The sequence below is a fragment of the Erythrolamprus reginae genome, chromosome 5 (genome assembly GCF_031021105.1).
Source record: "Erythrolamprus reginae isolate rEryReg1 chromosome 5, rEryReg1.hap1, whole genome shotgun sequence".
NCBI classification, from domain to species: Eukaryota; Metazoa; Chordata; class Lepidosauria; order Squamata; family Dipsadidae; genus Erythrolamprus; species Erythrolamprus reginae.
The window spans coordinates 76409901-76424341 of record NC_091954.1 but is presented as its reverse complement, the minus strand read 5'-3'; the positions used below and the strand labels follow the sequence as shown (position 1 = coordinate 76424341).

Genomic DNA, 14441 nt, shown 5'->3' with positions numbered 1-14441 from the left:
TTAATAATATATTTGGACTTCAACTCCCAGAATTCCCCAGCCAGCGAATGGCTGGGGAATTCTGGGAGTTGAAGTCCAGATATCTTCAAGTTGCCAAGGTTGGGAAACACTGTCTTAAAGGAACCGCTGTCGGGCGGCAGCCGCACACCCGAAGAACCAGCTCGTACAGTACGCACAAAACACCCCTCAACCCTCCTCGGCCCAGCTTCCTGGTGCCTCCTTAAGAGACAGAAGAAAGGGGCGGGCGAATTCTTTGTAGCTCCTCCCCCTCCTGGCTAATTCACTTGCCTTACAAGGCTATAGCAAGAAGGGTTTTTTTCCCCCTCCACTGAGAGAATCTTGCGAGCGCTGGGATCTCTGAAGCTTCGTAACGGCAGAAGGAGCAGCCGCTCGATTTATTATTTTTGGAAAAAATCGGCGTTTCTGCGGAATTTCAACCAAGAATTCTTGGGACCTCTGGCCAACCCGGTCCCAGTGGGGAGAATCAAGGCACGCTCCTTTAAGTAAAGCAAAGAGCACGTAAGGAACCTCCTGCACTGCAGATCATCATTGCGGAGTAGAAATGCCTTGGAAGAGAGTCAGCATCGCCGGGAAACTTTACGGGTGGACGTTGCTGGTGCCTTTTGATTGATTTAGATCAGATTGAGTAAGAATAACAGCGGCCTGTCAGAAGCTTTTGTTTATAAACAGAGGCTAAACTGATAGACTTAACTGTGATTTATCAATTAATTTGATTTTGTAGGTTCACATGGCAGATTGGAACTTAGATAATTTCTCATGGTTCTGGGCTTGCAAAAGAGACGCTAGGCTATTATATAGTTGTTTTTATTCATTTTTATTTACTTTTTCCAATACAAATTGAAAGTTAAAAAGAATAAAAACATGTAGTAGTAAATATCAGGAAAGGTTGTACAAGTACAAGTGCACTAGAGTGCCTTCCATCCCGTCCTATTGCTCTCCCCTTTATCTCCTATACCTTTCTTCTATTCCTATATCTCTTCTTCTATTCTTTCATTGATATGTTCTATTCCTATAACTTCTCTTCTCTTCTTTCTTAGATATATTTTACTATGAGTATCTCCTCTATAACCTTCATCATGTATTTTACTATGTGTTTACCCACTAAAACCCTCATTGTGTATTGGACAAAATCAATCAATCAATAAAATAAAAATAAAAGGATAGAAGAAAAGATATGAGAATAGAATGCGTCAATGAAGAATAAAGGAAAAGATATATGAATGGAAGAAAAGATATATAAAGTGTTCCCTCGATTTTCACGGGTTCGAACTTCGCGAATAGCCTATGCCACGGTTTTTCAAAAAAAATAATTAAAAATACTTCGCAGGTTTTTTTCTATACCACGTTTTTTCCACCCGATGACATCATACATCATCACCAAACTAATAATTTTTGCAAATAAATAACAAAAAAATAATTATTGTTAATAAATAATTATGTTTATAAATATCAGGATCACTAAGTGTCTTATTCAATGACGAGTACCAGTAATAATGGTGAGTAAATGGTTGTTAAGGGAATGGGAAATGGTAATTTAGGGGTTTAAAGTGTTAAGGGACGGCTTGTGATACTATCCATAGCCAAAAATGGTGTATTTATTTCCGCATCTCTACTTTGCGGAAATTCGACTTTTGCGAGTGGTCTTGGAACGCATCCCCCGCGAAAATTGAGGGAACACTGTATAAAATATAGGAGGGGCAATTGGACAGGGGACGGAAGGCACACTAGTGCACTTATGCTCGCTCATTTGTGTTGGTGTATGGTTTGTGAATACAGCTAAAGGGTCTAATCCCTAGGTAGGTTTCTAACTCCCTGTATCATCATGTTCCAGGTGGAATGTATTTTGGCCACATGCAATCCCGGTAGAAATCTGAATAGGTTGGCAATGGATGCTGCTATGCTTATAACTCTCAGTTTAGGTGTATCTATGCTTGCAGACATTGCTTGGATACTCAGGGTTGTACTCTACCTCAATATTGATTAAACATTTTATCAGTAGCAGATTGGCTGGAAATGTTTTCTATGTCCTGTGAGAAACTTTTAAAGTAACTCTTGGTTCCTGCATTACATTTTCAAGTCACGCCATTAACAAGATTACTTTCTGACTAAGAGGAGTATTTAAGAATGTTAAAACATGAAGCCAATAGAGTTGAAATTTAAGGAAACTTGCTTCTTTGCAGAACTGGCAGATAGTGTTGTATGGCCATGTGCTTTTATTTTAGACAGAGATTTTAAAAATTATACAAAATGATTTGGGTGTTTTTTGTGTCCTAAAAAGATGACATTGACAAAAAGTCATCTTTGATGAAGATACTGTTGCTATTCCTATCCCCCAAGTGAGTGATGTAATATGGCATGTCTATTTCTTTTGATGTCATTGCCACTGAGCATTGGAGTTTGCCTGTAGCACGTTGTTCTGCTTTACAGAAAACATGGTGCTTTTGAACATTATTTCAAGATTCCATTAATTTGTTTTTATAACTGCTGGTTTTTAAGAGGGTGTGTGAGGCTGTTTCAAGACTCCTGTGTCTTATTCTGTCATTCAAAAGGCACTCTGCAGCATTTCTGTTTCAATGGATGTGCTTCTGGTTTTTCCTTAAGCAAAAGGCAGTTGAAATGGAAAAAACATAAAATGGTAATAAAACAAATACATCTTCTGTAAAAATTTCATCTTGAAGGCAAACAACAAAAGTCTTTCAGAAAATGTAGTTTATAAAAATGTGTGTTTGCTCATCTCATTGGTTTTGCAGAGATCTTGAAGTCTGTCATGTGATTTGTATTCAAAAGTGTTTACAGTACTTCCATATTTTCAAGTACTGGTAAAATTGCAGCCTTGAGCAGATTTATCTCTGTGTAAGTGCTACAGAAAAAACAACTTAATTTGATTCAGCCTTCCTTGATCTGGTTCCTTACTAATGTTGGTTTGGAATTCTGGGAGATATAATGCTAATACATTTTGAAGGAATCAAGCTAGAGAAAGCTACTTTGAACAACAAGGCATCAGATAACGCTGCACATTTATTTCAGCATAAACCAGCTTGGCTTTATCAGGAAGCTAACATGAACAGCTATTGATTACAGTTGGATAATTTCTTCTTTTTCATTGGTCAGCCAGGGATCGCCAACAAACATCTTTACTGAAAATTGCAGCGAAGCAGTATCCCGGGAGCACGTTCTCTAGGCATATATTCCTCTCCAAGTATCCTACCAATGAAATCCTGAAGAAGACTCTATCCAGCATGTTTGAAGACCGGTGATAGAATGGAAGTCCTCCGTCGTTCTTCTGTCTTTGCTGCAGAGGTGATGGAAGTGTTTGACCGGACTCCCACTGACAAGGAGCTTGTATCTCAAGCCAAGGTGCTTTGCAGGGACTACATTCACTCGAGGCTTATTCGGGCTGGAATTGGCTGGAATAAACCTGAGCACAGCTCACCTGTTCCAGTTGGCAAGTTAGCAGAAGTGTCCAGCATACTTTTAAGGTTGGGTAAGTGCAAAAATGGACAGAACATATGTCTGGCTAATTGTGTTACAATGGCATAATGCTTGTGATACTTCTTCCCCTTTCACCAAAAGTTACCTGTAATCTTATTCATCCCTTATGTCAAAATCATCTAATAATTTGTTTCTTCTGTCTCTTTCTGACTCAGGCTTTCTCTTCTTTTCAAGGTCCAAATTGGCAAAACCTATCCCCCTCTCCCCTGCCTTCAGTGAAAAGAGGGACAAATTTACACAGATTGTTAATAAATCTACTTGCCTGTATTTTTGGAAATCTTCCTATTTTCTCACCATGGAAAACATGTCTAGCCGATATGTAGTGCTAGTTGGCCAAGATGTGCATTTCTTGGTTCTTTATCCATCATGTATATATGTTAATATTCGAAGATGTATCTCTACTTAAGAGCGCCTCTATTTAAGAACTTTTCTAGATAAGAACTGGGTGTTCAAGATTTTTTTGCCTCTTCTTAAGAACCATTTTCTACTTAACAACCCGAGCACGGAAAAATTTCTCAGGAAATTTGAGAACAGCACAAAGGCCCGGTCAGTTTCCTGCCATTCCCCCTTTAATCCTGGCCATCTCGGGCTTTTCTGGGCTGCCAGAGGAGCCTTTCGGTGGTGCTTAAGGAGTCTTTGACAGTCCAGAGCGAACAAAGCATTTTCCTTTCTCTGGGCGCTTGGAGAGGGAATAAACCTCTGCCAGCACCCAGAGAAAAGAAACACTCCCTTCTCTCTGGGCAGTGACTGTCCTCCTCCTCTTCTTCCTTCTCCTCCTCCCACCCAAATTCCGAGCTTTTATTTCTTTCCTAATGGGTTTGCACGCATTATTTTCTTTTACATTTATTCCTATGGGAAAAATTGCTTCTACTTACAAACTTTTCTACTTAAGAACCTAGTCACAAACCGAATTAAGTTCTTAAGTATAGATACCACTGTACTTAAAAACAGGGTGCTCTTCAATTACAGAAAAGGGAGAAAAGAAGTGGCAGGCAACATGTTTTTTGGAACTTGGCATGTATGTGAAGCAAAAGGTGTAATTTATAATATATGAATAAAGCAAGCTTCCATTGTGCTTTGAAAATTATTTGGGCTACGTGTTTATATAATTATAATCATATATTTATTATTTTAAAATATGTACCATATATAAATATGTGGCAATTATTACTATTACTGGGGAAGCCAGAGCATGATACCATGGTCTTTCGAGACTGAAGGATGTCAATGCATTATAATATTATATTTTAATATAATAAATATATAATAAGTATATGATTACAATTAAATGGTGGGGTACCTGATTTAGGAATATAAGAGATTTTTTATAAATATAAATGTCTTATATTCCTACATCAGGTATCCCACCATTTAGGTCATTTGAAACTATTTGATACTGGCTACAAGGAATGTATAATATAAAATTCTTCCTGGGTGAAATCCTCCTCATTCTTTGTGCATGCAGAGGTTTGTCATGTAAGAGAGAGCTTCAACCTTATTTATTTTCAATGCTGCATTTTATATATTGCTCGGATCTGAAAAGGCTCTTACAAGATCAACCAAGATGCAAAGCAGGCAATTTACATTGTCTTGAGAGTGATATTGGGTAGAAGTGCATGTTTTTACATATCAGAGGTATCCCTTCAGCAGCTACGTTTTCTGAACTTCTCTGTCACACTGGCGACTGCCCAGAGGCCGGATGCATCACGCACAGTGGAGGGCAACCCGACCCTAGCTCCGTGAATGGGAAAAATGTCGCGAAACATTACATGATGGCAACGTGATGCTACAAGTTTGACATTCATGCTATAATAGATTCAAGCTTTCATCTGTTCTTGCCAAAAGCAAACTAGCTTCTCCTTGAACTAAGCTGTGATAAGCATCACATTTGCTGAAGGCAGATACATCACTATAGTGTACAAGCAATCTGCTTTCATTTGGTCTGAGTTTGTGAGCCCATTTTGTTGAGCGCAGCAGCAGCCTTCCTATACCTTTCTTTTTTATATAATTTATTGAAAACAAAGGTAAAGTCTGTTCCTCACAGGCTCTCAGACTGGTTTGGGCTGTGCCAGGACTAGCCCTAGATTAGCCAGGAGTAAGAAATGGCTTCTAGGGTTTCATGCCAGAGCAATATTTTCCGTATTGTTTGTATGGATGAAGAGGGCGGTGTACGTGATGGATTTTATGTGTTGAGTTCCGTAAGAAGTTCAATGATGTTCTTTATTCCCAGGCTAAGTTGGTTATGCATGTTAGATTTCATAACAAGACATCAATTTGGTTAGAAGTGTTTTAGACTTTATTTTTACAGCTGAGTTTGGAATTTGCTCCTTTCGTGGACACCTATTAGCCAGTACCTAGAGAAGCCATTTTCCTTTCTTCTACAAAGATTTATTTTTATTTTATTTTATTTATTGGATTTGTATGCTGCCCCTCTCCGGAGACTCGGGGCGGCTAACAACAGATTATTTGAAGGGGAACAAAAACTATTCCTGGTGTCTTTATTGTTTGTTCAGATTTTTTCCCCCTGTGACATTAAACATCAACAGTGCTAATGATGTATACAAGGATGTCAAATAGCCTTCCTCAGCATATTTATTTGATTATTATCCTACCTCACATTAGTGACTTTTATTGGTAATAACATCCCCCCCCCAAAAGTGGCCAAAGGATAAAAACAATTTATAATCCAAATTGCAAAAACAAAATGAAAGAGGAAAAATAGCAACAAGTGGCACTGGTGATACTATTGAGAAATTCCCCCTCCTCTTTATATATATATATTTTAATAAAACACAGGTAGTACATTATATTATTTGGATATACAGTAGTGTTATCTATACAGTTTTAGTGGAGATAAAGATCACTCTGATCTTTAGATAACTTTAGCTTTTAAAGATAAATATAGATAACTTTAATTTCTAAATGTTATCATAAAGCTGAATGTGCAGTTGATAAATACCGCAACTGCAAAATATGTTAAATTATTTCATATATACGATGTCATGAATTGATCAATTCATGACAATTCTTTTTTGAATTCAGCTAAGCTGGTAGCTGCCAACATATTCTTTGGTACCACATCCCAAAATGTAATCAATGATATCCTCAGTTTGGAACACCAGTTTTAAGACTTGTATATGCAGTGACATCTCTGTTTTAAGAGTTGTACACGCAGTAATATCTCTGTACAGTTGATCGTCATCTTCCACTACTTTTAAACTGTATCGTCCAGGATGAGAGTTACATCATAAAATATCAGAGAGCTTGATATGTCATTTTTTAATCTATCTTGGTGCTATTAGCAATTTAATTAATTTAATTTAACTATCAATATTTTACAATATTGTTTCCAGCAGAATTTTGTTTTGAGGGAGGAGCTGAATTAATTTTATTTCCTTCTTGGTTGTTGATCTTTCTATCTGTTTCCTTAGTCTAATTAGAAACATAGAAACATAGAAGTCTGACGGCAGAAAAAGACCTCCTGGTCCATCTAGTCTGCCCTTATACTATTTTCTGTATTTTATCTTAGGATGGATATGTGTTTATCCCAGGCATGTTTAAATTCAGTTACTGTGGATTTATCTACCACGTCTGCTGGAAGTTTGTTCCAAGGATCTAATACTCTTTCAGTAAAATAATATTTTCTCATGTTGCTTTTGATCTTTCCCCCAACTAACTTCAGATTGTGCTCCCTTGTTCTTGTGTTCACTTTCCTATTAAAAACACTTCCCTCCTGGACCTTATTTAACCCTTTAATATATTTAAATGTTTCGATCATGTCCCCCCTTTTCCTTCTGTCCTCCAGACTATACAGATTGAGTTCATTAAGTCTTTCCTGATACGTTTTATGCTTAACACCTTCCACCATTCTTGTAGCCCGTCTTTGGACCCATTCAATTTTGTCAATATCTTTTTGTAGGTGAGGTCTCCAGAACTGAACACAGTATTCCAAATGTGGTCTCACCAGCATTCTGCATAGCGGGATCATAATCTCCCTCTTCCTGCTTGTTATACCTGTAGCTATGCAGCCAAGCATCCTACTTGCTTTCCCTACCGCCTAATTGTCCTGTTGTTGTTTTTGCACCCCTTCGTTTAATTGATGCACATAAATACCAAGCTTGCTTTGCATTGATTATGTTGGTGTTAAATATTTAAATGAGTGGGAGATGTTAGTACAAGACTTGAAGGACTTCTGCTTAATCATCCTCCTGGCTATTAAATCCAGTTTATTATTATTAATTGGATTTGCATGCCGCCCCTCTCTGAGGACTTGGTTAAGATTGAAGTAAAATGTACAATATATAGAATTAGAAGTGCCATTAAATAAAATCATATTCACAGAGAAATACATGTACTAGTAAACCTCCTGTTCAGTAAGTCGTACTTGCTGTAGCTTTAATGCTTTTTCTCAAACTCGGCAACTTTAAGATAAGTGAATTTCAATTCCCAGAATTCAAGTTCTTCTGAGAATTGAACTCCAACCATCTTAAAGTTGCCGAGATTGAGAAACACTACTTTAATGAAAATAACTGAGAATTGGATGGTGGATTGCTATTATCCCATTACAATTAACTCAGTGGACTTGGTGACAATTTAATACTTTTGAATTGTTTTTAGGCAATTACTTAGATATAGTTCAGTACTAAAACTTTGGCAGATGCTGTAAACCGGGGTCTCCAACCTTGGCAACTTTAAGACTTGTGGACTTCAACATCCAGAGTTCCTCAGCCAGCTGAAGCAAAGCTGCAAATAATAATGAGAGTACCGTAGTTCCAAACTTTTTTCCTGAGTGAATTTGTGGTAAACAAGCTTGTGCTTCCATGATGTATTCAGAGTTACATTAAACTTAGTTAAGGGAGGAGGGAAATATACAATTTTGAGGTCATCCAATTAGTGATTCAACACATCATGCAAATCCAGTCATCAAAATGTTCCAGTACAGATTTCAGGAAGAAAATCACAATCTATCATGAGTTAAAATCTCAGTGCCTTCTACATATTTTTTCAGCCTACACTCCTCTCTGTTATAGCCATTACTACTTCCCAGAGCTGATAATCACCACAACTACTAATAATTTATAGGAGGGATGTCTAACCTTGACAACTTTATGACTTGTGGACTTAAACTACAGTGATACCTTGTCTTACAAACTTAATTGGTTCCGGGACGAGGTTCTTAAGGTGAAAAGTTTGTAAGACGAAACAATGTTTCCCATAGGAATCAATGGAAAAGCGATTAATGCGTGCAAGCCCAAAATTCACCCCTTTTGCCAGCCAAAGTGCCCGTTTTTGTGCTGCTGGGATTCCCCTGAGGCTCCCCTCCATAGGAAACCCCACCTTCGGACTTCTGTGTTTTTGCAATGCTGCAGGAGCATCGCAAAAACAAGTGCTTCGCTGGCAATAGAAGTCCGGAGGTGGGGTTTCCCAGCGAAGGGAGCATCAGTGAAATCACAGCATCACAAAAACACCGAAGTCCTCGAAACCCCGCCTCCAGAGCTCTGTGTTTTTGTGATGCTTCGATTTCACTGAGGCTCCCCTCACTGGGAAACCCCACCTCCGGACTTCCATTGCCAGTGAAGAGCCTGTTTTTGCGCTGCTGGGATTCCCTTGCTGGGATTCCTCTGCAGCATCACAAAAACACGGAAGTCTGAAGGTGGGGTTTCCCATGGAGGGGAGCCTCAGGGGAATCCCAACAGCACAAAAACGGGTGCTTCACTGGCAACGGAAGTCTGGAGGCGGGGCATCCCAGCAGCGGTGGTGGGTTTGTAAGGTGAAAATAGTTTGTAAGAAGAGGCAAAAAAATCTTAAACCCCGGGTTTGTATCTCGAAAAGTTTGTATGACGAGGCGTTTGTAAGACGAGGTATCACTGTACCAGAATTCCCTAGGCAGCATGAGTTGGAATCCACAAGTCTTAAAGTTGGCAAGTTTAGACCTCATACCCTTGATTCATAGTCTTTTAAAACTATCTCAGTTGGTGGTCATTATTATAATAAATTACAGTGAAATCGCAGGCTTTCCCAAAGTCTTTCCTTTTATTTATTCCAGAATGTTCTTATCATTCAGCTTCACTGGATAATTTGTAACATATGTCACTTCCGTTAAAGAACAAAAATGCTAAAAATCCAGAAATACTGTAACTTTCCTTATAAAGGCACTGACGAAGCTCTCTCATTGATTTAGTTTCCTTTTCTTGATATTGATTATCAAAACAGTATACTTAATAATAATTATGTTTAATATTCCAGATTTGATTACATCACAGCTTTGCTAAAGGATTGCAGTAGTTTGCTTTCCTACTTCTCTAACATGTAATTTTCTCTTACCTGTTCTTCTTCCTCTAAACTGTATTGATGAATGTATGATATTGGCTCCCCACTATGCTCTAACAAGGTAATTGGTGTGTCTGCTGAGATACATTATTTGGAAGCTATCAAATTCTATTTCCTACCTATTTTTTATTTTACTACAATAATGCATTGGAACCTTGCATGCTGCAAAGCAAAATGTTGCCTCAGATATAACCTGCATTTCCAAAAATGTCTGAAAGTCATAAATACAGTGGTGCCTCTACTTACAAACTTAATTCGTTCTGTGGCCAGGTTCTTAAGTAGAAAAGTTTGTAAGAAGAAGCAATTTTTCCCATAGCAATCAATGTAAAAGCAAATAATGTGTGCGAGTTGGGAAACCACAGGGCATGTGGAGGTCCTGTTTCCTCCCGGGAGATTCCTAGTGAGGCCCCACAGGGGCTTCTCCCCACCTTTTCCGGCCCTGTTTCCTTCCAGGAGATTCCTAGAGAGGCCGTACAGAGGCTTCTCCCCACCTTTTCCGGCCCTATTTCCTCCCAGGAGATTCCTAGAGAGGCCGCATGGAGGCTTCTCCCTGCCTTTTCCGGTTACAGTTTCGGAGGTTCGAGTTTGTAAGTGGAAAATGGTTCCTGAGAAGAGGCAAAACAATCTTGAACACCCAGTTCTTATCTAGAAAATTTCATAAGTAGAGGCATTTGTAGGTAGAGATACCACTGTACATCCTAGGGGCATTCTTATTAATGTAATTAAGAGGAGACTGCAGCACAATGCTGTTTTTTTATTTGTTTGCTTTTTCTGTGCAGAACTTCCACACCTGATTGTCACAGCAGTTGTCACAAATCCTTTTGGAAGAGTTACAACATACACTTTCAGTGTTCTGAATGCGCTCAAACAGCTAGGGAAGCCTGATCTATCCATTATGACCGCAGATTCTCTTAGTCACCAGCTGTCAACTCAGACTCCATCAGTGTATGAGTGAATTTAGGGATTCGGGTAGGAGGGAGTTTGCAATCCTTGTATACTTGCATTGCAGAGTGCTTGCTGTTTTGTTCTTGCACCTTAACTTTTTGGAGCTCTCTGCATTGTCTTTTTGTAACCGTTTACATTCTAAATTTATTTGTGAAAGGACCACCAGCAGGAGATTGGTGCTAAGATATATTCACTTTCATGAAAAAGCGAGCAGGGCAGATATGTAAATATTTTAAATCTTTGCGTAGTGACATAGGCAGTCTGCCATAATTAGAAGGCTTTCTCCCAAGCAAAATAATTAGCTTATATGACAGCAAATAACTTTTCCTTAGGAATTTCAGTTACTGTATATCTCATCCAAATGCGATTTTATTTTTCTCAGAAGCTGCCATCGGTGATTTCCTGCCTTTTCTCTTTTTTTGGCTTTATCTCATGAAGGAGTTTTACACACTCTGGGCAGAAAGTTCCTATTCTCAGAAGGTTTCTTATCAGGCTGTGCATGTATATGCTATGTTTCCTTTCTCTCTTTTTTATCAGATTACATGGAACAGTTTAGCCCTTCAGAGGGTCAAATGTTACAGCTTTCTGCCAAATATTTCATAAGTTGGTTTAAATGAGATTTCCAAACGATTGTGTAAGTAACTCATAAAACAAAAGAGAGGGATGGAGGGAGAAATGGCTTTCATTTAGAGAGCTATTTTATTACTTAAAAAAACCACCATTTAAGCCATTCTTCAAATCTAAAACTCCCAGGAGGCTATTCACTATATAAGATAAATGAAATATAATACCAGTAGGTTTTCAAAAAAAAAAAAAGTTAAGACTTTTCAACCATCAGTTTAATGTATTCAATAAATATACTGTCTTTTTGTTTAACTGAGAAGTAAAAGCAGCTGGCAACAAATAAAATATTAAATATTAAAAACTAGTAGAACTAATACTAAAATTAATTAATAATGACTTATCATGAAAAAAATACATTTTGGTTTCTCTGCAAAAGCTAGAGATGTCCAAACTCAATTCCTGAACTGTAAATCTTGGTAAAATTTTAAAATCCCCAGAGTTGAGTTTGATTTTTGATATAATGTTTTTGTCAGCATGCAAAATAGTTTGCCGTTGCTTTCTTCCAATTTCTAGACAAGATTTTAAAATTACTGTAACTGAAAATGCCTGTCAGAGGGAAGGAGTTCACACTGATTTGAGGCTGAAAATAAAATATGGATTAATCTTCCTATTAAGAATTGATGGACAGAGACGCATGAAAGATGAAACAAATGCATATTTACCATGTTTTCCTAATTTATGTTTATGGCAGAACTAGCTAGTGGCTTGTTGAAACTGCTGGTGGAGATGTAGTTTCCAAGATAAAGAAATGAGTGGATAGAAAACAGAACAGTTATGAATGTTTGTACAATGGGAACAGATAGTTATGGAACACAACAGGTTCCCATCCAGAAAATCTAACCACTGGTCCACCTAAGTGTATTTTTAAAACACTGATTAGTGGTGGCTCTTGAATGTTGTTACCTTCTGGTTGTATTACTATAGTAGTAGCTGTCAGGACCTGAGCTTCTGACAAAATCATTTTACTTCATGCAAAACAAGAATGGTATGCCTACTGAAAGTGTACTTGCAAAATGTCTAGAGATGTTTGTGGAAATTAATGGAGTTGGAGACTTGTCCTCAGCAATTGTCTTTTTGCAAAGATAACAAGCATCCCTGGCTATTTTCCAACCTTCTTATCCTCACTCCAGTTTTTTAAAAGAATATTTGATGATGTTGGGAAAGTTGATGTTGGATATGGCCTTTTCTGGATGAGATAATCTTTCTCTTATTCTTCTGTGGGAAAGATATACTGAGAAACAAGGAGAGGCTGCCAAACTAGGGAAGAACCCAAGAAATAAATAAGGTTCCTGATTTTTAGCACCTCATGTCTGCCCTAGTGTGAAATAACTGATGACACATTAGTCTGTCTGATGAACGTTTCACAGCTTCAGGCAAGCCATATACTTTTATCATGTTCCAACCATGGAAATCCTTTTTTGTTTTGCTTGAGATGAGGTTGACAGATTGCTTTAATGGGATACACCCTTTTTTTCAACAATGAAACGTTAATCCTCATTTTGTCTGGGGTCCTATGGGGAAGATTACCACATTTTTCTAGCCATATCTGAAGCAAAACAATAGCACATTTCTAAAGATTTTGGAGGCAAGTCTGAACAAAATATTATTTTAAACATTTGAATCCAGAATAGCTTCAAAGATTATCAAAAACAAAAACATAAGCAAAAAATCTGGTAAATCATAACCGTACAGCTGAACAGTAAAGAATATACCAGACTAGCATATAAGGCTAATGTACTTTCCCTCTCATCCGGTTGCTCTTAATCCTGTTTTTAAATAGCATCTACTGAATCACATGAAATCAGGATTAAGACATAGATTATATTGTCTTTTGCTATCCATGGTAGCGTAAGCACAGAAGGGCACTTTGCCATTTTTCCAATAGAGGAAAAAAATATGCCATTTGAATTTCAAGTAGCAGCTTCATCTTAAGAAATAGCATGTTTGCCTCTTTCAGCTTGATAATCCTTTTGTTGTGTTGGGAGTAAAAACATCAGAATTCCCAGCTTAGAGACCAGAAGGAAGGGCTGCCTCCCTAATATTTTAGAAAATGGTCAACAGCCCTTTTTTGTTACATATTTTAATTTATTAATTTAAAATATAAAGCACAAAAGAAAATAGTGGGAAAATAAGGGAGGAAGAAGGGAAGGTAAAACTATAGGGCAAAGGGAAAAAAGAAAGAAAATGTGTTACTTCTCACAAGTACGTGCACACACAGTATGAAAGCCGGAATAGGTGACTCGGTTTCATTTCTTGTGGATGTTTGTAGTTGCCTGTCCACTTTGAGATATATTTCCACATTGGGGCAACACCTCTTTAGGTCAACTCAAAGTCACCAAATAATTCTCTGAAGGATCAGAGGGATGAAGAAATAAACAGTGGCTGACTTTCAAGTCCCTGACCTGATAAGATTTGTAAAAACATTATTTAGAACTTTTTTAAAAAAGTTTATTTGCATTCTGTTTGCATTAGAGGAAACAAATATATGAATATGGATAAATATATGAATATGGAATTTCAAAAAAATAAATAGGCTGAATGCTATCCTTCATAAACGTCTGATAATATCACCATTTCCTAGTTCAATGTACTGTTTATTATGTTAAACAAATCTTAATAAGAATAAATATATAGTTCTGCAAACTGGATCCATTGGTATGGATGGAGGAAACAGATGGTATCTGACTTCACAACGGAGAGTAGATGCTTGTGAAGGACTAGGCTAAGGAGGTCACCCCAGGGTAGGAAACAAAGACACTCATTGCCAAAAAGCATTGTACAGCTGATTGAATTGAGAATATTTTCAACTATTTTAATTTGTTAGGTGGCAGTTCATTAATTGTATCTCTTCTAGGTTAGCTGCATGTCTGTCACACTATATCTAGATCAGTGATTCCCAACCTTTTTTTGGCCATGCCCCACCTAAGCATCTCTAAAATCCTCATGCCCCCCTCTCCCATGAAATATAATTCTTACTATTCAAAAAGTGAACTCCTACTCACGCAACCCCAGTCACATGGCCTAAAAGG

At 37.7% G+C, this 14441-nt stretch overlaps 1 protein-coding gene across 7 annotated transcripts in view; it reads left to right on the top strand.

The window, feature by feature from the left end:
• The first annotated feature begins 278 nt into the window (after positions 1 to 278).
• Positions 279 to 14441, top strand: part of BOK (BCL2 family apoptosis regulator BOK) — a 36388-nt gene continuing 22225 nt past the window's right edge. Inside the window, exons 1-3 of one of the 7 annotated variants that reach the window (XM_070754055.1) lie at positions 579 to 646; positions 2571 to 2656; positions 3133 to 3505. In XM_070754055.1, the coding sequence (XP_070610156.1) occupies positions 3283 to 3505 (223 nt within the window). In that variant the 5' untranslated portion in view covers positions 579 to 646; positions 2571 to 2656; positions 3133 to 3282. Of the gene's footprint in view, positions 647 to 2570; positions 2657 to 3132; positions 3506 to 14441 lie in introns of all 7 variants that reach the window. The other 6 variants (XM_070754052.1, XM_070754051.1, XM_070754054.1 and 3 more) reach the window with 6 other exon arrangements.